Source organism: Ictidomys tridecemlineatus, chromosome 5, assembly GCF_052094955.1.
Source record: "Ictidomys tridecemlineatus isolate mIctTri1 chromosome 5, mIctTri1.hap1, whole genome shotgun sequence".
NCBI lineage: Eukaryota > Metazoa > Chordata > Mammalia > Rodentia > Sciuridae > Ictidomys > Ictidomys tridecemlineatus.
In genome coordinates, this window is record NC_135481.1 from 26,276,529 (window position 1) to 26,299,818 (window position 23,290).

General features: G+C 35.1%; 1 protein-coding gene across 1 annotated transcript in view; it reads left to right on the plus strand.

Moving 5' to 3' along the window:
- The window catches only part of Prtg (protogenin), a 124,845-nt gene that overhangs the window by 57,085 nt on the left and 44,470 nt on the right, over nt 1–23,290 (plus strand). The window contains exons 3-11 of the mRNA XM_005316599.4: nt 2,938–3,082; nt 4,470–4,603; nt 7,230–7,367; nt 7,630–7,788; nt 8,449–8,608; nt 9,367–9,614; nt 11,979–12,143; nt 15,168–15,473; nt 16,631–16,819. Coding sequence (XP_005316656.2) covers nt 2,938–3,082; nt 4,470–4,603; nt 7,230–7,367; nt 7,630–7,788; nt 8,449–8,608; nt 9,367–9,614; nt 11,979–12,143; nt 15,168–15,473; nt 16,631–16,819 — 1,644 coding nt within the window. The remainder of the gene's footprint in view (nt 1–2,937; nt 3,083–4,469; nt 4,604–7,229; nt 7,368–7,629; nt 7,789–8,448; nt 8,609–9,366; nt 9,615–11,978; nt 12,144–15,167; nt 15,474–16,630; nt 16,820–23,290) is intronic.

Genomic DNA, 23,290 nt, shown 5'->3' on the forward strand with positions numbered 1-23,290 from the left:
AGAAAAAAGAGAGACTGCTTAAAGAAAAGGTAGTGGTTCTGAGGCATGTTGTTTGATTGGTTAGATGAGATTCAGAGTAAAAAGCCCACAACCTTCAGTTGCCTAAGTGGTTGGAAGGATATTACTTAAGACAACAGAATGATTTTTATTCTTAATAATCACAGCATTTATGAAAGGCTTATGGGCTAGGAGTGTAGTTCATTGGTAAGAGTAGTTGCCTAACATGTATAATGCCCTGGGTTCAATCCCCAACATTGCAAAAAAAAAAAAAAAAAAAAAAAAAAAAAAAGCATTACAATACTAATCAAGGGTCCTCACTATATTGGCTTATTTACTCTTTATAAAACTCCTTTGATATAGTTGAAACAAATTTTGTCTTTAAAAAATTATGCAGCTCTTGGGCACCACTATTCACACTTGTAATCCCAGTTACTTAGGAGGCTAAAGTAGGAGAATCACAAGTTCAAAGCCAGCACCAGCAACTTAGGCCTAAGCAACTTAGAACTTGTCTAAAAAAAAAAAAAAATCATGCAGCTAAAATATTTGGCATCTTTTGAGCAACAAAAAATAATAAAAAGCATTATTTTCTTAACATCCTATGCCTTGCTGTTTATACCACATTCCTTGAGAGCTTGTATGGAGGTTCTAGCAGGGGAGTGCAGCTACTCATATACTCTTGACCCAAGTATGGTACTTCTCTATCAGAAGATAGAAAATAAAATTTGGTCAATTTTATTCCCTAGTTCCATTCCAGTCATTACTCCATACTGATTTCCATAGTGCTCTACTAATTATAATCCCACCAACAGTATATGCGTTCCTTTTTCTCTTTACAGTTTGATGTTCTTAAATAGTGATTCTAAAACATTTACTCTCTTTATATTCTTAAAACTTATTTTGGACAAGGAACTTATTTATGTAGCTTATTATCTAGTGATCTTACTATTAAAAGTTTATGACTAGGAACTTTAAAAATCCATTTGAAAATGAAAATATTGATCTACTACATATTAATATTTCACATTAAGATAATCATTTTCTAAAAGAAAAATTAATAAGAGGAGTGGTATTGCTTTACATTTGTGCAAATCTCTAATAGAATATTCTGACAGCTGAATTCCCACACACTTCTGCTTCTGTATTTAGTCTTTTGCAGGATCACCTGTTCTCTTGCTTCTGGAAAATGCTATACACTTGAGAAAAGAAAATGTAAAAGGCCCAAGATGGCTATTTTCAAATGGTTTTGACTTTGAGGATTGCTGACAGTAGTGTGAGGGCTGCTGTTCTTGAAGAAACAGAATTTTTTTTGTTTTGGTCATATACACAAAGTATTTTGTTACCCCACTTCACCCTTTTTGAAAGTAGATCCTCCTAAAAGAGTGTTTTCACTGCTCTTGTCCTGTCCCTACCTCTAAAGGCCTGCAATCTACCTACAGAAATATGAAGTCATGTTCAAGTCAGAATCTGTTAGTCTTTTGTCATCTTTTACCCTTTTCCAGTCTAATGAAGCATAAGTTTAGCCCTTGTTATATTTCTCTTCTTAATTTTCTTGCTTTATTGATAAAGTATAAATGATAAAAAAAAAACTAGGGTATGAGGAAGGAGAGTAAGACTATGAGATTATGCTTGGAGCCCTTTCTTTGTATCAGAGGGAAGAGAATTCACAGGACTGTGAGGAGACAGCTAGGACTATCCACACAGTATTTCCAAAGAAGTACTGTTGCCTGGATTGAGGGCCTACCTAGAGTGTTACAGAATTACCATTTGTAAGAAAATATCAATACTTAGATTTATGTCCACTTTGGAAATATGTGAGCATAAAAATAGTCTCTTGAGTTTCTCTAAATTTTGTTCATCAGATGCACCATCTTTCTCTCTTCTTTCTCATTTTGTCCCATCAATACCAACTTCATATAAATCCGAGCACATTATGTATCTGTGTCCAAGAAGAAACAAGTTTTTTGTTTTCTTTAAAGTATCTAGAATCTCTTCGTCCCTACTGCCACCAACCCAGATATGTCCTTAGCAGCTAGTTGGAATTTAGATTTGGGACTCCTTTATTTAATCCATTCCTGATTAATTTTTTTCCAGACATTATTATTATCGTGATACTCCTTTGCTCAAAAAATATTCAGTGATACTTTAATTTGTACCATGGTACGAATCTTATTTCTACTCACCTTCTGCTTTCTCCTGAGCCCTTCATTGGAAATACTGTGTGGATAGTCCCAGTTGTCTCCTCACAGTCATGTGAACACAAGCTGCAGTTTTTACCCATGGACTTGTCTTCATGATATTCCTCTCACATGGAATGTCATGCTTCTGTACTTTCAAATGAACCCAATGGATTCTTCAAAAACCAATTCAGGGGGCTGGGGATGTGGCTCAAGCGGTAGCGCGCTCGCCTGGCATGCGTGCGGCCCGGGTTTGAACCTCAGCACCACATACCAACAAAGATGTTGTGTCCGCCGAGAACTAAAAAATAAAATATTAAAAATTCTCTCTCTCTCTCTCTCTCCCTCCTCTCTCACTCTCTCTTAAAAAAAAAAAAAAAACCAATTCAGAAAATTCCTATAAATGATTTTTACCTGACTAGCTTGTCTTCATTCTTCTTCCCTCTGATTTACAGTAATATTTGATATATAATCACCTTCATTAACTGTTATTTGTGTTTCAGTTGTGTTGATCTTTCCTCTCCAGTTTCTTGAGAACTTTTGTTTAGAATTTAATTCTGGGAAAGACCAGGCTTCCTATGTTGGGCAACTACTCAGTGTTTTTTTCCAAAATTATTTACTAAATTATTTTTGTACTAGTTAAATTTGGTTTATCTTATACCTGAGCAGGAGTTCACATCTGGTAAATACTATTTAGCAAAATGCTATTTCTGAGTATAGTTGTCATGTGCTCATTCTAAATTTGTTGAATTTTATCCTATAGCTATTTCTGCATTTGAAGTTCAGCCGATTTCCACTGAGGTTCCTGAAGGTGGAGTTGCTAGATTTGCATGTAAAATTTCATCTAATCCTCCTGCAGTTATAACATGGGAATTTAATCGGACAACTCTACCTATAACTATGGATAGGTAAATGTATTTTTTTCCTATGGAGGTGACACAGGAATAATGACAACTTCACATGAGACTATGGAGGGAAAAGGACTGTTGTGCAGCTCATTTTCATTTAGTGTGATAATAACTGATCTCCGTGACATTTCAAACTTAGAGAATCACACCATTAATTTCTAGAACAGGGGCTAGTTTCCTTGCATAGGTATGATTCAGACAGATTATTCTGCTGCTTTCCTTGATCATTTTGTCTAACTGTGGACCTGAGTGAGGATTTGAATCACAACCCAGGGGTTTAGGAAATCAAATTACAGTTTCAGTGCTGGGAAGAGCAGTCTCCCTGTAGGCCCTGGTAGCTGCCCACTGCTCTGTCTGCCTTCCAATTTCTAGTCCCCGTCTACTATGCATACATATCCACAAGTGTAAACACACACATGCACATACCTTGTACTCTGAGAGTATTTGGGGTTTGCTGGGACTGTGGCTCACCAGTAGAGTGCTTGCCTAGAATATGTGAGGCACTGGGTTTGATCCTTAGCACCACATAAAAATAAATAAAATTAAGAGGTAATGTGTTCACTTACAACTAAAAATATAAATACATTAAAAAAAATAAAAAGAAGTTGGTAGCAACTCCTAAAAGTTGACTTTCTTTCCTGCTTCTAAATAGGCAAAAATTGTTGGTTAAAATGGCAGAGCACTAAAATGGAAAAAGTTATTCCAAGTAGGGCTTTATCATTTTTTAAAAAAAAATTAACATCTGAGTATACCTTCATACATAGATATTTATGAAAAATCAGTATTTGAAAATAAATCATACAAAACTGTGGTCCATCCATTAGTTAAATCTAAATTGGAATGTCAAATGGAACCTTCTGTATAACATTAGACTGATATATCTCACAAACTATATTGTACAGAATTATTTATATTTTAGAGATCTATTGTGACCCAAATGAAAACAACAGAATTGAGGTTATGTTCGACTTTTGGTTTTGTTTTTTTGGTGCTGGGGATTGAACCTATGGATTTGTGAATGGTAGGCAAGGGCTGTATCTCTGAGCTACATCCCCAACCCAAACTAATATTTTAAAGGGTCACTGGGTGTGCTGGCACATGCCTGTAATCCCAGCCACGTTGGAGGTGCAAGAGGATCACAGGTTCCAGGTCAGCTTCAGTAACCAAGCAAGACCCTGTCTAAAAATAAAAAGGACTGGAGGTATAGCTCAGTGGTAGAACACCCCTGGGTACAATCTCCAGTACTATAAGAAACAGAATAAAAGGGTCTTTAAAGTATTGCTTATAGCACTGTAAAAAAGTGAGAGTGTTGATTCCTGTTATAGGATGTGTTAAGTAAAATAAAAAATCTACAAAATGTTCAACTATTTAATTCTTCTCATAACAGGATAACTGCCCTACCAACAGGAGTATTGCAGATCTATGATGTTGGCCTAAAGGATGCTGGGAATTATCGTTGTGTTGCTGCTGCTGTAGCTCACAGGCGCAAAAGTGTGGAGGCCTCTCTAACTGTGATTCCAGGTATCTCACTAAAGTGGCTTTTCAGGTCTTATTGACTCCTCGATTACTTTTTCTCCTCTAGTTGTATTCCATAAAGTGGTATTTTAATTACATCTGATTATTATAATCTGTTTGGAAAATGGTCATTTTTATCTATTAAGGAACTCTGCTTTCCCAGGCTGCTTGTCTTCTGTTGTGTTATGTGTGACATCTTGTTTTGTGTGTCCATTCATTCATCCGCCCTTCCTTCCTTCCTCTTTCTCTCTTTCTTTCTCTTTCTCTCTCTCTCTTTCTTCCTCCCTCCTTCCTTCCTTTCTTAGATTTAACCCAGGGATGCTTAATCACTGAGTCACATCCCCAGCCCTTTTAATATTTGTATTTTGAGATAGGGACTCAATAAGTTGCTTAGGGACTTGTTAAGTTGCTGAGGGTGGCTTTGAACTTGGGATCTTCCTGCCTCAGCCTCCTGAATCACTGGGATTATAGATGTGTGCCACCATGTCTGGCTTTCCTTTTCTTTTTAAAGTACTGAAGATCAAACCCAGGACCTCACAAATGCTAGGCAAGTGCTCTATCACTGAGTTACACCTCTAGCTCTATTATGTCAAATTTAAGAAAAAGTGAATGTTTCTTTTATAACTATTTCACTTTTGGTTTTAAAAGCATAAAATATAGAAAGTACATAAAAAGAACATAACAATCATCTGTTTACACCAGAGTTGTCTACTGTCGATAAAGATATTTGTTTATAGTCTCTTATTCTTTTGTTTGTTGTTTTAAGAGAAATAATAATCAGTATGTGCATAAACAATACATATTTGTTGTAAAAAGTAATATTTATAAATTTTTTATATTAAACCATGGAAAAAGTATAAACATAAAAGTTTAAATATACCATCCTTGATCTCAGTGCTCAAAAATTGTTATTGTTAATATTAAGTGAATATAATTTTTTATATTTGGCCATACATGATATAGGTAGGAGGGAAATTTTATAGAGATGACTATAAAGAAAGAAATATATAACTTATTAAAATGAATTATGTATAGATATGCTAGTTTTTAATTTAAAATAATTAAATTTAAATTTAATTGGATATAAAGGAAGAAAATCTGCACTAAAGACATTTTTTGGTACCAGGGATTGAACCTGGGGACCCTTAACCACTGAGCCACATCCCCAGCCCTTTTAAAAATTTTATTTAGAGATAGGGTCTCGCTGAGTTGCTTAGGCATGTGCCAGCTTAAAGACATCTTTAATAATCTTTTCTCATCTTCCCCGCCATCCCCTCTTTGGTATTGGGGATTGAATCCAGGGCCCACTCTTCCACTGAGCTGTATCCCCAGTCCTTTTTATTTATGTTGAGACAGGGTCTTGCCAGGTTGTGAGACCAGCCTGGAATGTTGAATCCTTCTGCCACAACCTCCCAAATAGCTGGCATTACAAGCATGTGCCACTGTGCCCAGCGTGAATGTTAATTCTTACAAGAGACATTACTTCATCAAATAGCTTTTAAGGTTTAAAAATTTTTTGAAAAATATTGAGACTGAAGTTAATAGATTATATGCTGTGCTTTAATTTTAGTGTCTGTTAGCTTTTTTGGCATGAAAAATCAAGACAAAAGCATTCTCACTCTTCTTCCTCAATTTTTTTTTTTTTTTTTTTTTTTTGCATGGGTAGGGAGTTACCAGGGGGCACTCGACCACTGAGCCACATCTCCAGCCCTGTTTTGTGTTTTATTTAGAGACAGAGTCTCACTGAGTTGCTAAGTGCTTGCTTCACTTTTGCTGAGGTTGGCTTTGAAATTACAGTCCTCCTGCCTTAGCCTCCTGAGCTGCTGGGATTACAGGCGAGCCTCACCACGCCTGGCTAATTCTTCCTTAATTTTCCACTGTCACATAAATTCTTACAAGATCCATTGAAGTATTAAATAATGCTTCAATCTCAATTAAAAGTGCAATGATATGGGGGCTAGGTTGTGGCTCAGTGGCAGAGCACTTGCCTAGCATATATGTGAGGCCCTGGGTTCGATTCTTAGCATCACATATAAATAAATAAATAAAATAAAGTCCATCAATGTCTAAAAAAATTTTTAAAAAAAGTGAATAATAGGGATGTAACCTAAAGTATCCACCAACTGAAAAATGGAAAAATAAAATGTTTTATCCATAGCTGAATATTATTTTATTATTATTCAGAAAAATGGAATGAAGTACTGACACCTTTCAGCAATATGTGTGAATCTTAAAACATTAGGTTAAGTGAAAATAAGTCAGTCACAAAAATATCATATTAAGGTTTCTTTCACATAAAATGTCTAGAAATAGGCAAATTCTGAGAAACAGAAACTTGATAAATGGATATCAGGCTATGTAGAGAGAAGATTGGAGGGTGGCTGCTAATAGATATGAATATCTTTTGGAGTGTTGAAAATGTCTTAAATTTAACTGTTGCAATAGTTGCATAACTCTGAAAATTCTAAAAACCATTGAATTACATACGTCAAATAGGTGAGTTGTATGACATGGGAGTTATATCTCAATAAAGATTAAAGAAGTTTCCTGTTTAGAAAAAGTGACTAAGAATTGATGTTTTAACGGTTTCACTTATATTTGATTTTTGAATTCTGTCTTTTCCTCCCCAAAGCAAAGGAGTCTAAATCCTTCTACACTCCAACCATTATAGCAGGTCCACAGAATATAACAATGTCTCTTCATCAGACTGTTGTTTTAGAGTGTATGGCCACAGGAAATCCCAAACCAATCATTTCTTGGAGCCGTCTTGGTAAGTCTTCTCTTGATATGTGAGTCTTTTCCTTAAACTTTGTTCATTCAAAAAATAAAAGTAAAATTTTTCATTTTATAAATAAAACACATTTGGCACTTGAAATTGAGGGGCTTCTTTTGGCATTTCAGCATGTAGATAAGAGGTTTTACTATAGATAATTTTTATACTTTTCATGATTGATTGCTTGGATAGTTGTCTTTTGGTACAATTTTGGATTATATGTTACATTGTTTTAGCTGAAATATTCTCTTTGGAATAGATCACAAGTCCATTGATGTCTTTAATACTCGGGTGCTTGGAAATGGTAATCTCATGATATCTGATGTCAAATTACAACATGCTGGAGTGTATGTTTGTCGGGCCACTACCCCTGGCACACGCAACTTTACAGTTGCCATGGCAACTTTAACTGTATTAGGTATGTATTCTTTCATTCCATAATCAGGAGAATCTTACATCTTAACATTTGCCATTTTATCTTTTTTATACCTTACTCTTGAGTTTTGTAGCATTGATGAGAAGGTGGGTAAGAAGTATAGTTTACAACGATAAATTTTAGGGGAAAATTAAATTCCTTTAGTAAGTATAGCTACAGAACCATTCTGAAGTCACTATCCTGTTTGCATGTTTCTTATTGATCTTTCCCTTTTTCTTCCTCTTTTTTTCTTTTCTTGTGGTGCTGGGGATCAAACCCCAGACCCCATACTTGCTAGCCTCCTTTCTTCTCTTTTTCGTCTACCCACATATCCAAACCCATTCAATAATCTAAAATTTGAACTTATTGATTGCATGTATTCACAAGTGGCCTTATGTTGGGCTCAGTTAAGAAGGACTGTGGGCATGCATACTTTTGATGTGTTTATATAAATGGTCTCAGTAGCAAAAACATGGAGGAAGTGGACACTAATGAGCAGTGCAGAGAGAAGGTACCTGGGTAGGTATGGGGATGTGGACAGGAGGCTCAGAATGTCAGACAACTTTAGAAAGACAACTTGTTTCATTTGATGTACACTTCCTTGACTGTTTCTGTCATTCTGGTTGGGATCATAGGAATATTTTCTTTTTTCTTTAAAAACAGCACCTCCTTCATTTGTTGAATGGCCAGAAAGTTTAACGAGGCCTCGAGCTGGCACTGCTCGATTTGTTTGTCAGGCAGAAGGAATCCCCTCACCCAAAATGTCATGGTTGAAAAATGGAAGGAAGATACATTCAAATGGTAGAATTAAAATGTACAACAGGTGGGTTATATAATTTTGCTGCCATTTTATAAGAAATAATGACTTCAGTAATTTTTATGTGACATGATTATAATAATATCAAATAGCTAAATAATCCTGATAATTAAAACAAATAAGAAATTAATTTAAGTTTTATAATATTAACATGTCATAGATCTTTTGTATTTTGTACATGGATCATAAAAGTGTTGGATTATAATGAAATGAATATTGGACAGTTTCCCAAACCTATGTTCTAGCCCTGGCAGACCACTACCTAAGTTACCTCAAGCAAGCAAATTAACTCTTTGGGTGTCAGTTCCTTCTTACATCAAATAAGGAAATTAGAAGGAAATAATTTATTCTCTAAGAATTCCTCCACAGTTCAAACTTAGTAATTTGAAGAGTGGATTTTCATAGTATAAATATGAATTCTTGTAACATTCTTTATGCTGAGCAAAACTCTAAAAAATTTGTTGACCTCAATGTTATGCATTCACTGTAATATTGTATGAGTTAAAGTGCTTTTGTTAAGGAGTGTACTTTCTTATTAAAAGCCAATTTTTTTTAAGTCACCTTATAGAGACTCAGAAAATATATAAGATTAATTTTAAGTAATTAGTGTAGAATGTTTCTAATTAGGGCTGATTATACAGTTTTTTTGTTCTCAGTTAACTTTTGTCATTTAAAATGAGAGTATACTTAGCAATAACTGAACTTTATTTTTGCATCATTCTTGGAATTTTTCATGGACATAAATAATTTTTTTCTTTCCTCAGTAAATTGGTAATTAATCAGATTATTCCTGAAGATGATGCTATTTATCAGTGCATGGCTGAGAATAGCCAAGGATCTATTTTATCTAGAGCCAGACTGACTGTAGTAATGTCGGAAGATAGACCCAGTGCTCCCTATAATGTGCATGCTGAAACCATGTCAAGTTCAGCCATCCTTTTAGCTTGGGAGAGGCCACTTTATAACTCAGACAAGGTCATTGCTTATTCCGTGCACTACATGAAAGCAGAAGGTAAGCAATTTGAATAGTGTTTATTTATAAGTGCTGTTTGCTATCAAGGATTTGTTTTTAGAATGAATGCTGTCTTACATAAGACCTCAAAATATTTTTGAAATTTTATGGCATTTATCTTTCTCCTTTTTCTTTTTTTCTTCTTAGTGGCATTGGGAATTGAACCTAGAGTCTTGCATATCATAGACAAACACTGAGCCACACACACCCTCAGTCCTGTGGTTTTTTTTTTTTTTTTTTTTTTTTATGAGACAGGGTTTCTCTAAGTTGCTCTAAACTTTAGACTCTTCTGTCTCAACCTACCGAGTAGCTGGGATTACAGGTGTATGCCTCTGTGCCCAGACGGCACTTATCTCTTTAATAATCTACTGCCTATGAAAGTATTTTTCTCTAAAATTTCTTTTGATGTGCACTTTGCATATTAGTATAATTTAAGGTTTTTCTGTTTATAAACAAATACCAGCTAATGCAAGACATCGCTGCCTGCTAAAAATTACAAAGTGGCATACCTATGCATTTGAGTCCAACCAAAGTATAAATTCCTTAACTGAGACTTAGACCTATTTTAGATAGAGAGATAAGTATGAACAGTGGTGTAACTGGTAAAATAATATAGTGAACTATAGATACTATAGCATATTATCTTTAAGGTGGAAAGTAAACATGATAAATTTTCCATGTATTTGATTCTGTATATTTTGAACATTTCCTGAAATCATGTGGAATATTTTGAAAATCGAACAAGACACTACTGATATATCACTATATAAAAGTAACAATCAAGTGGATATTAAAATTCTAATTTAGAATTATTGGTTCCATTTTTTATATCTTTTTAAAAATCCCTATATCTTTTGGCAAAAATTGTAGATGAAAGAGAAAAACTACTTATAAATCCTAGATTTCTCCATTGACTTTTTATAGAAACCATGGCAAAGTTGTACAAATTTTAGTTCTTTCCACAAACAGCCTGGCTTTTATGCACTACACATTAAAAACAAATCCAAACACCCGAAGAGTGGTGGCATATTAAAATTGTCTATAGAGACAGGTGGTTTGTTGCTGCTACTGCCATTTGTTTTTTGCACTTTGAAGTAGTGTTTTGAAAAGGAATATTTTGAATGTAAATCAGAGGTCATAGAAGCCAGAAGAATGGAAGTCTGATAACTGAGCATGTTGGAGTATGTTAATTCCCTCTTTAGTGATTTAGGAAGGTAAAAGGAAGGCTGGTTTGGTGGAGTCCACTCTTGTTCGCTATTATGGTTGTTTCATTAGAGCCTCTGCATGCGGCTCAGTGGTCTATTCAGGAACAAACAAGGCTTTTTAATTCGAACTCAAGGACCTTGTTTGGTAGGTCAGAAATCGTACTATGTAGTTCCTAATTAACGAGCCATTAGCCAGTCTGTTGTGAAATGCCTGTAATCTTGTCTAATTAAAATGCTATCAAGTTAATTCAGAAATGTGGGAAAACTTAATACTGGAATTTGCCTTCTGTTTTGTTTATAAATCCAGTGTGGGGAGAAGGGACTTGTCCTTAAGAGAGTTTTGATTGAGTTGACGTGAATTTACTGTGAATTGTGAGCAGAGCACAGTAGCTGCCAGTGCTCTTGTTCCATTTTGTAGGTCTGCTCTGTAGGAATTAAATTCCACAAAGACAAATCCTCTTCTATACCTTGCCATGCATATTTTATTAAGAATTGCTGAGAATCTTTTTTTCTTTAAAAAAAAAAAAAAACAACACCTCACTGTGGAATAAAACATTCGAAGTACATTCTGTGCCTCCCAGTTCTTTTGCTCTCAGGATAAATAAAAAGAACAACTTGTGTCAGTCAAATTTAATAGAATCTCTAGGGGCAAAATGAGATCTTTTGCAGGGCAACTTTTGTTTTGTTTTGTTTTCTTAAAGAATAGAGTCATTGCGTTCCCTGTCTCTCCATTTATGTTTACAAGGGGAGGGGGCGAGGAGAAAAAAGAAAGAAACCATGAGTTTAAGCAAGCAAATTTAGGCTGTTGTAAGTTATTTTATTCTGTTATGTTAAACATTTGTTACTACTGTAGACTTGTGTCTGCTATAGGATTTGACTAGATAGAAAAAGAAGTTTAGAGATTAGTTCTTTTCAGTTTGATTTATTCAGGAAAAATTTAAACTAGTAATTTGTAGCAAGACAAATTACTTGATTTTTTTAGAAAATAAACAACTTTCTGTTCCCAAATTGGTTTTGTGTTAAAAAAAAAAAATGAACAGAATTAACAGAAAATTAACAGAGATTAAACCCAAGGACCAGTGTTTCATAGTGAGGGGAAATGGTCTTACAAGCTTTATTTGAACATTTGTAGTTTTTAAACACAGATTTTTTAATCTAGGTTTAAATAATGAAGAGTATCAGGTAGTCCTTGGAAATGATACAACTCATTATATTATTGATGACTTGGAGCCTGCCAGCAATTATACTTTCTACATTGTGGCATATATGCCAATGGGAGCCAGCCAGATGTCTGACCATGTGACCCAGAATACCCTAGAGGATGGTAAGAAAACATGATTCAAGGTCTTTTATGTATGAACATTCATATATTTAGTAATTTACAAAAAATGTGTTTTAAATGGGAAAATCCTGTATTTGGTTAAAAAAAAAAACATTGTTAAACAGCAGGCTAATTTGTCATTTTAAATCGGACTCTTGCTTTTTGCCAGTAACATGATAAGGTTAGAGCAATTTTATTCATAATTCAAAAAACAGATCTTAATATTCTTACATATTCATTGTATTTCCTGTTTAAGTTGTAAATATATTGCAATTATTTTACAAAATAGAATAAAACCTGAGTTTTTCCTGGTCAGAATAGATGTAATGAATGTTACATATTGAGTGTTTACAGTGACTATTGGTCAAAGGCATTGGACTTCTGAAACTGGTAGTTTATGAAACTTTTTTACCCATCAGTTTAAAAATTCTTAAGTAATCAAATAGCACATGGTTTATTACTAGATGCTTTATTATTTGTTCAATTTGTTACTTGATCACTGAGCTGTAGTTCTCTTGAGGGAGGGCAGTCCTCTATATTTTCTGATGGTGTTGGGGAATTCTTTCCATTAAAATGCTCCAGGAGAAATGGTCCTCTTTGGGCTCTTCATATCATGTTGTAAAAGACAGGTTCTCTCTCCACAGTTCTGGCGGGCCCAGTGTTTGTACCCTGTAGTGTGAAAGGGAATTAATGCTTGCTTTCACTGTTCTCCCTTAACATGCATGTCGTCGTTCTCAGGATAATCTACTCTTGATTTTCAAAACATTTCTATATAAATAATTTCCAAACCTACTTTTTTTGTTCATTTGGCCCCAGATCTTGTCTCTTACATCTTTTTAATGCTACTTGTTTAGATGTTTATAAATTCAGAGTTTGACTGAATGAAAAAATTTTCACTTATCTGGATGCTGAATTTCAAATTTTAGTTTTCATCTAAGAGTCTGTTCCACTTCAGAGTGAGCCACACTATATATGACATCTTCAGCTAATGCATGACATATGTGCACGTACATTTATTAGTTATATTCCTCCTCCATGTCCTTGAAGAAAATGAGTCTAAGCATAGCAAGCTACTTGTTAAAGCTTGACTTTTCAGTTATAGTAAATATTTCCTTACTCTGCAACATTTTTTGTTTTGTGGATGGCATACAGACCTTTTTGACACTGCTTTTCAAATTTTTCGCACTGTCCTCTCCCACCTTCTAAACCCCGTTCCCATACTGATCTGTGTTGGTCTCAACTTCAGGGTGTGACATTGTGTTACAGATACAGCTCATAATGAAGGAGCACTTACCACTCACCCTGTTCCAGAAACCCTGCCTCTGTCATCCCATTTCATCCCTACATAACTCTATGGTAAGGGAGCTAGTATTATATAAGAGGCAGTAGAATATGGAGGACAAAGATGAAAGCTCTGTCTGCTTTGTCTAGGTCTGCTCCTTCCCTCACTAGCTGTGGGGCCTTGGGCAAGTGATTAACTCCATTGGACTTCTTTTCACAGCTATGAAATAGAAATGTTTCATGATACTTCCTTGACTGGGTTTCTCTAAGTATTAATGGTTCATAAACATAAAGAACTCAGAAATGCTTAAATTGGTCTTTTCATTTCCACTTACTCTTTCATTCATTCAACAAATATTTATTGAACACTTACTATGTGTTATTCAATATGGAGCTAAATTTCTGGAGGGGAAGGGAGCATACGAACAACAAACAAAGAATAAATTATATACTCTGTTACAGACAGTGGTGAGGTGTGGAAGAGAAGGCAAAAAGATGTAGGGCAGTGGAGCGTGTTGTGCTGCGGAATTTGAAGTTTTAGACAGTTATCTCCAGAGAAGAGCTCACTGAGTGGGTGACATTTGAAGAAGACTTGAAGGAAATGAAAATAAAGGAGTGCTAGTCAGGTGACCGGGACAGGCGTGTTCAGGGAGAGGAGGTGGAATTGCAAAAGGCCTGCATAAAAGCATGGCTAGAGGGGGAGAAAAAAGGGTGAAACAGTAGAAAGCAAGGCAACAAACCAGACAGCCAGTTGAGCAGTTCGGTAGGGTTTTGTATGAAGCCAGAGAACTTTGGCTTTTATTTTGAATGAAATGAAATTGTTTGAGCAGAAGTGATCTGACTTGTGTTTTAACAGGCTAGTGCGTTGACAATAGATTGTAGGAAAATGGCAGAATCAGGGCAATCTGTTAGGCTATTGCAACGATACAGGCCAAAGGTGGTAGTGGCATGGACCAAGGGGTGGCAGTGGAGGTCACGCAGCCATAGGACTCAAAAGTGGAGCTCAGTTTATGGCATGAACAGTTAGGTAAATAATTGCTATTTACCGAGATGGGAAAGACCACAGAAGAAGCCAATCCTGTCTTCATTTTGTGTATGAAGAAGAAACCTAGACACAGAGAAGTTGATTGGTCACAATTATACAAAGACCACATAGTAACTGGTAGAATAAGGATTCAGACACCAAGAGGGTAGTCTTTACTCTTAGTATGATACTGCTTACCACCATATTGGGCTCATTTTTCTGGAAAGCCAATTTTATTTAAATTATTGGAGGAAAATGATTTTCATATAAGATAGCATATATTATAATTGAGAATACAAAATTCACATTGGTTTCTAGACTTGAAAAAATTATTTTCCAGGTTATAATCCTACAAATCCTACACTTCCCCACCCTTGTGCAATGTATTTTCCCTTGTGTCAAAGGCACTAGGTAGGATTATTTGAAAAGTAGTCTCAATTTCATATGAGCATCAAGTATTTGCATATTCACCCTACAAAAGACAACAATCACAACGGTGATAAGCTTACTTTCTTTCATTCCATATACTTATCCACTCTCATTATTTTTTCTTCCTTTTTTCTGGTTTGTACTCTGCTTCTCTGAATACCTGTGCTATAACTGAAAATGCCTCTTTTATGATGTTATATGTTGCTGTTAATAAAATTGAATAGATACTGGTGTGGTAAGTAGTAACTTGATTTTAAATATTTTTAAACAATGTTTTCTTATGTAATTTTCAGTTCCCCTGAGGCCTCCTGAAATTAGTTTGACAAGTCGAAGTCCCACTGACATTCTCATCTCCTGGCTGCCAATCCCAGCCAAATATCGTCGGGGCCAAGTGGTGCTATATCGCTTGTCCTTCCGCCTAAGTACTGAGAATTCCATTCAAGTTCTAGAGCTCCCTGGGACCATGCATGAGTATCTTTTGGAAGACCTGAAACCTGATAGTGTCTATCTTGTCCGGATTACTGCTGCCACCCGTGTGGGGCTAGGAGAGTCATCAGTGTGGACTTCACATAGAACACCCAAAGCTACAAGTGTGAAAGGTGGGCTTCTCAGGACTGTTGAGGAATAATAACACAATATTTTTACCTTTGAATCAAATTTTTTCTCTCTTAGTTTATGTTCATTTTTAAAATTTTCATTTTACTAATAAAAATATTCCAGGGCTGGGGTTGTGGCTCAGCGGTAGAGCGCTCAGCTAGCAAGGTGCTGGGTTTGATCCTCAGCACCACATAAAAATAAATTAAGTAAAATAAAGGTATTTTTTGTCCAACTACAACAAAAAGTGAATATTTAAAAAAAATATTCTAGGGCTGGGGATGTGGCTCAAGCGGTAGCGCGTTTGCCTGGCATGCGTGCAGCCCGGGTTCGATCCTCAGCACCACATACAAATAAAGATGATGTGTCTGCCGAAAAACTAATAAATAAATAAAATTCTAAGCTGGGTACAGTGGTGCTCACCTGTAATCCCAGTGGCTTGGGAGACTGAGGCAGGAGGATCACAAGTTCAAAACCAGCCTGAGCAACTTAGTGAGGCTCTAAGTAACTCAAAGAGATCCTGTCTCTATTAAAATACAAAAAGGGGGGGGGCTGGGGATGTGCCCTTGGGTTCAATTCTCAGTACCAATAAAATAAAATAAGTGTGTGTGTGTGTGTGTGTGCTCATTCATAGAATTAATTGGAACAAAATTAGACTTTGTATTTAATAGTCCCTTTTGTATAGAGCACATTACCATGTAAAATTTTTGGCTATGGTATTAGTTTGCTTAGCAAAATCTTCATGGTTAGAACATTTCAAATCAAACAATTACCAAAAGTATGTATTAATAAAGACCTAATTAATATTAAAGACTGAAAGATTCTAGGCCTTTCTTTTTACTTAGGTGGAATATACTATGACTGATTTTCTTATTTGATAATAATGCCTGTTCTCTTTATCACAGAGGAATATTAGATGGGCAAAATTATGGAAAAAAATGTATGAATACTTCATAGATAGTACTTGTATACTTTAGTCTTTTTAAGGTAATATATATTTTTTAATTAAACTATCTCAAGGTTTAATATCATTGTAAACTTTGGAAAGTTTTAGTTGTTGGAATTGAACTTTTTATAACTATTGGCTTGAAGTTGTGAGATCTGCAATTTTCTTGAGAACTCTGTGTTTTCTGTACGTAAATTTTCTGGTGAATTTTTCTAGCCCCTAAGTCTCCAGAGTTACATTTGGAGCCTCTGAACTGTACCACCATTTCTGTGAAGTGGCAGCAAGATTCTGAAGACCCAGCAGCCATTCAGGGCTACAAGCTGTTCTTCAAAGAGGAAGGGCAGCAGGAGAATGGACCCATTTTCTTAGATACCAGTGATCTTCTGTACACTCTCAGTGGCTTGGGTGAGTGAGTCTGTACTCTGCTTTTCCTTTTATCCTTTCTCTCTAACCAGCTAGATAAAAATCTATAGACTAGAAAATTAATGTGATACTAAGAAGAAAATATTTGATTTTAGTATGTCACTATGTATGCCTTACTGATCAGACTGACAGAAGTCAGGTAGCTATGCTTCCTTTCTCTCTTTTCTCCAACTCTGGGAATCTTCTTGTCTTTCTAGAGTTCGCTTCTGGTAGAGTGAGATCCTGAACAGTTATTGGGCATGTAGAATAGTTATTTCACCAAACACATAAATAATACTTAATAATTAAGTTTAATTTAGAATTTGTCTCAAAGTGCTATGTAGGTATGAAGTAATTTACATAAATCATGTCTAAAATAATGCCTTTTCAGTCAGGAGGCTGACACAAGAAGATCACAAGTTCTAGGCTAGCCTGGGCAACTTAGCAAGACTCTGTCTCAGAGAAGAAAGTTTTTAAAAATAAAGAGGTTGAGGACATAGCTTAGTGGAAGAGCAGTTGCCTAGCATGCACGAGGCCCTGAGCTTGATCTCTAGTACTTGGGGGGAAAAACATATAACTGTAAACATTTATTTCATGTAGTTCTAACCCAGAACATTGGAGGGAAAAATCACCTCTGTGTTTGGGCTCATTAATAATGTTGATACTGTTTTTTCCCCCCACTCTTGCAGGGAATAAAGAATTTCATGATGTAAAAATGTTTAATAGAAAGTAAAGAACTTTTGTCTCAAAATGAATTCATGAATATAGACACCTACTCATCAGGGTGTAAATGCACACTTAGCTATTTATTGCTCTTTAAAGAGAATTTTACCCTGAAGTTCCAAGTGGTCACTTCAATTATGATTGCCACCGAAATGCCTGCTGAGTGGTTGTAGGGTCTTCTGAATTTTTCAGAATTTTGCAAAGTATTCTGGCTTTTTCCTTCAGAATGCCCTTTGTAGGTGAGGGGTATGAAGCACAGTTGTTCCATGGTGGGCTTCACCATATCTTTCCATGGCCTCATTGCATAGGCTATCAAAGCAGCACTGGACTTGAGTCTCTTCAGGGTAGACACACTGGTAGGAACCTGTTTTCAGATGCAAAGACACAGAACTCCATCCTGCAGTTCCTCACCATGGTTTCCAGATGGTATTTTGCTTATAATCTTATTATGTTGGTTTTTAATTTAATCTGCATTAAATTAAATAAGTTTCACTATCGATCTCTGTCACACAGCTTTATGAACGATGAGGAGAAGTTACATATGTTCTGGGTTGACCTTTCTTAATCCATTGATACTGAGATGACGTCAGCCCAGCCTCCTGTTCCTAAAATCAGCAGTGTTTATTTCTGCCTATGGCTTCTCAGTGTGTTGTCCTTTTACATGTGCATATTATTGATTTGGAAATATTTTACTCAGTACTTGTCTGAATTTTTCAAAGCTAAACAGATTTGGGGCAACTATTGATGAAAAATCATAGATCAAACTTAGTACTTACACTTTCCTTATTATAAGGAAGATATAAATATATTGAAGATATACAGAAATACTCTTAAGAGTGTTCTTCTTGTGCATACATTATGGGTAGCTTGTTCTAAAGAGATGAATAATTTGTTAGAAAAAAAAAGGGCTGTTCTTACCAAAAAAAACTTAGAGAAACATTTTATAAAAACTTTGGCAATTAAAAGTTCTTTAAAATTTTTAGATTTTCTATAGTACATTAGATAGATAAATGCATGTATACTTAGAGATACATGCATATATTACTTATGGTGGGGAGGGGGAGACCCATTGATTTTTGTTGAACTTTTTTACAATCTCTGAATAATAGCTTTCAAAACTATAAACCTTTATTTCCTCCTATATTTTAAAAATAAATTGCATATATTGCTGCCTTTGCTTTTATTTCTTATTTATTTATTTGTTTATTCATTTTTGTGCTTCTGGGGATCAAAGCCAGGGCCTTGTACCTGCAAAGCAAGCACTCTACGAACTGAGCTATATCCTTAGACCTTGTTTTTATGTTCATTGAAGTACCTCTGTTTAAAATCACTTTTTTTTTTTTGGTAGTTGGGCACAATACCTTTATTTTATTTATTTATTTTTACGGGTGCTGAGGACCAAACCTAGGGCCTTGTGCGTGCTGAGTGAACGCTCTACCACTGAGCCACAACCCAGCCCTAAAATCACTTTTTTAATGTGTAAACTAGGAAGTTATTTTGTTATAGTTAGTATGCCACATCTGTTTAAATAGCTCAGTGTTCCTGACTGTGGAATTAGTTAGGTGTTGGACTACTTGCAGTTCAAGGTAATGGAGGCCTTTGTGCAGCTGTAAGGCTTTCCTTTTAGGCAGCAGGTTCTGCACCACTCGAGCTGCCAGGTCACAGCCTGAATGGCGACTGGCTGGCAGGGATGCAGTTATGTGGGTTCAAGCATTGTACAGCTGTTGACTGGATCACCATTAAGGTGCCTTTTAATCCTGAGACCCCTAGGGTCTAGCCTTCCTTTTCTAGAAAGTCAATGTTGGGGCCTGGCCAAGCTTAGAGCAATTGAATGTGTTTAGCCCACCAAGCAGGCAAGTACTAAGAGCTCTCCTCCTTAGTTTTGGATTTTGGGAATGCAGTGTGTTCTGTTAACTGGACAGCTGACCATCTGTGACCATTTTTAACAGGAGCATCTGGCAGTGCCTGCCTGTTTAACAGAGAGTGATGTGTGTGGAGGGCAGTAGGTTAAGGGAATCCTAGCTGTGACTTGCATGGTGAATACTTGCTTTCACTGAGCTTTTTGCACATTAAAGATGCTCTAACTGGAACTAGATTTACTAAGTGGATTTGGAAATGAAATTTAAATGTTTTTATTAGCTGAGTCAATGTCAATTTGAGTAACAAACTGATGGCTCAAAATTTCATTTTCATACTAATACCTTTTCTGATGACCTTAGACACATCTTTTTGTTTCCACTTCTGGTAATTATGTTTTCAGTTAAAAAGTGTGTTACTAGAATCTAGTCAAGCTGACTTTTTTTTTTGGAAATCTATATAATTCTTTGTTTCTGAAAGAAAAAGGCAAATGAATTTATGTCATTCAATTCATTTAACAAGCATTTTAAAATATATTTCCAAGTAAGACATCATAGTATGACATAAAATGATGTGACAAATGTAACCTCTGCTTATAACTAAGATTAAACTAAAAGATATTTAATTAACTGACTTGTCCAATTTTCCCCAAAATTTGATTAATTAAATTCATTCATGATTAGTAATAATAGTGTTTTAGAACATATTACTCTAAACCTTCAAAGCTCAGATCCCTGAGATGTATGGAATGTTTTAGTTTTTAAAGTAGTTAAAAAGATTCTTTTGTCTTTAATGATACAATATGAATATTTTCAGAGCAATGAAAAATTTTCATATTGCTAGTTGTTCAAGTGTAACTTTACAATGTAGTTTGATTTTAAGAGCTGGTTCCCTTTTGCAGGTGGGGAAAAAAACATTAAGCTTGTGATTCAAGATGTTTATGTGATTTGTTGTAAGTAGTGATTTGAGGTTTGCTTCAGGATTTTGCATTTTTGTAATGATTATTTTCACTTTAAAAACACACTTCTGTTCCCTGTTAATAGACTAGTTGAAAAATTTGGTTCCTCCTTTTTTTGTCCATTTCAGAAATTGAGTTCAAATTTGAGTTTCTAACTGCAAAGGGACTGTTTTCTTTTCTTTTCTTTTTTTTTTTAATATTTATTTATTTATTAGTTATTGGCGGACACAACATCTTTGTTTGTATGTGGTGCTGGAGGATCGAACCCGGGCCGTACGCATGCCAGGCGAGCGCGCTACCGCTTGAGCCACATCCCCAGCCCCAAAGGGACTGTTTTCATAGCTGTCAGAAACTGTTCTGAATCATTTAGTCTTTAGTACAATGAACAGGGGAAGATTAATTAGATGGTACTTTTGTTAGTTTAACATTTAGGACACTGATGCTTAAGACACCAGTATTAGGTCATTTTTAGCTTTCATATTGCCAAAAAACCCATGCTGTTTTATTTAACTTCACAGCAAGCTCGGTTAGTGAGCATGATGATTAGCACCCATAAAGATTCAAATATTTAAAATCAGTAATATGTGTGGGTCACTTGCACACCTTCAAAACTTAGGATTTGTTCATTTATAAATCCAATTTGGAACTTCCAGTTACTATTGGGAATAGGAATCAAAGGAAATAGTCCTGAGTTGTTAATGTAATTTTAGCTTGCCAATTTCTATGCACTTTGTTATTGTTTTCTGTTGCATTGTTAGGGCTTAAACCCAGGTCCCGGAGATGCTTGGCAAGCATTCCACACTGAGCTATACCACCAGCCCTCCTTTAGCCAGTTTGTAAGTGAGCATGCTAAAATTAAGTCAGTTTCTAGATGTTGTCTTTTGCCATAATAGGAAAAGATTTGATTATGCTGTTACATATCTCAAGGAAAGAGATCATCAAGAGCTACCACTGGTATTCCCACAGGAACCTGTAACCGTTCATTAGTTGAGGCAGGACAAGATGCTTGTGATGTGAAAGAAATCACTTGGAGTAAGTACATTGTGAGCCTTACAATAATAGCAGTTTCCTTTTGGAGAGAATTAGAATTACTCAGTTTATCAAATATAAACTTCATTTTAAGGCAAGCCGAAGTCTTTCACAGTCTGTGTTCCCTTATCCCTACCCCACAGAGAAGCCTCAGAAAATCTTTGGAAATATTCTATAGGAAAAAATTCTTATAACATTGTTGTTTTATGATTGTCTGCAGCTCTTAAAAATGGAGATCAAGATGCACTATATTTTATAACAAAGTCTTCGTAATCATAAATAGTACATTTTTCCCAGACTGATTTTAGCTGGTAACTTCATTGTAAATAATCTGGTGTGTTGGTGTTAACTATCAGCTAAAATATCATTATAGGTAATTGGATTCTTCTAAAGAACATGTAACAATATAAACATCATTGACCATTTTGTCCAGATTAACTTGTGACTTCATAAAGGAGTACTTGTTTCCTTCAGATCATTTGACTTTTATTTCCATACAGGCCATTCTTAGGACAAATTTTAAAATTCCATCAACATTATTTACCACAGGCAGGACCTTTGGGGACATACCTCATATTTTTTGTCTCTTCAGTTCTTCCTGTGCTGATTTCACTTTTTGTAGAAATAGTTACTCTGAACAGTGTCTGACTATACTCTTTCAGTTTTTCGTTTCAAAAGGTCATGAAATAAATTCATGTTAACTGAAGTCAGTAGACTTAAAAGGAATAATTTTAGAAACTGCCTGCTATATAGATCAAAAAACTGGTTGACAGGTTTGAATATTAATTATGACAGAGTAAAGGGAATATTTTGAAGTATTGTATTTCACTTTCCTCATCATTAAATTCTTTTTAAATATTTATTTATCTATTTTTAGTTGTAGTTGGACACAATGCCTTTATTTCACTTATTTATTTTTATGTGGTGCTGAGGATCAAACCCAGGGTCTCGCACGTGTGAGGCGAGCGCTCTATCGCTGAGCCACAACCCCAGCCCAAATCTTTTAAATTTTCCTTTCCAATGTTGCATTTTATGTCTCTCATCAAACCAGAACACATTGAAACTTAGGGATTACTCAACCATTTTTTTAATGCCAACAGAGAAAAAAAAATTAATGTTCTATTTTCTGCAGTATCTGAAAATGCTACACATGATTGATAATTCAACTCAAATTTTAGAACTTAATACTTGAAAAATTTAGAAACCAATATTTCAAAAGACATGGAACATTTCCTTCTAAAAAATCTTTTTACTAAAAAACAAAACAAAACAAAAACCCCTATTAAATCAGTAAAAAAAAAAAAAGTGTTTTCATTTGCCAACTGCAGTTACTTCTATTTAAAGACAAAATATTTGCAGATTGATAAAATCATAAGGGCTATACAGAATTTACAAAGCATCATCTAGTTATTTTTCCTTAAATTCTTTATCTTGAATGAAAAATCACCTGCCATTCTGAAATATTTTTTGGTATTCTGTAGATGAAATATGTGGTATATCTCTATCTCTTCTTTCAAATTGGAAAATCTTGCCCAGCTTTCAAATCTCAACATTTCTGGGAATCTTGTGAGTTCAAATGATATCAGTTATTCCCCTGGTATATCTACAATATATAAGAATCACATGGCATTGATAATTAAGAGAAAAATACCAGTTAATTAATTGAGTTTCATCTCTACTTCCTGGGTTTGACTTTTAATTCCACAATTTATTAACATATAAAATCCTGGCTATTTGCCTAATTTTTAAAGATATGGATAATAATAATAATATCTATTTTAGAAAGTTTCAGGAGGATTAAATGAAATAATGTGCATAAAACACAGCCTTCAACACGTGTCCGTCGTTGTAGTTGTTTTAAAACTGTTCTCCCAGGGTGGAGCCTGCTTTTTTTTTTTTTTTTTCAG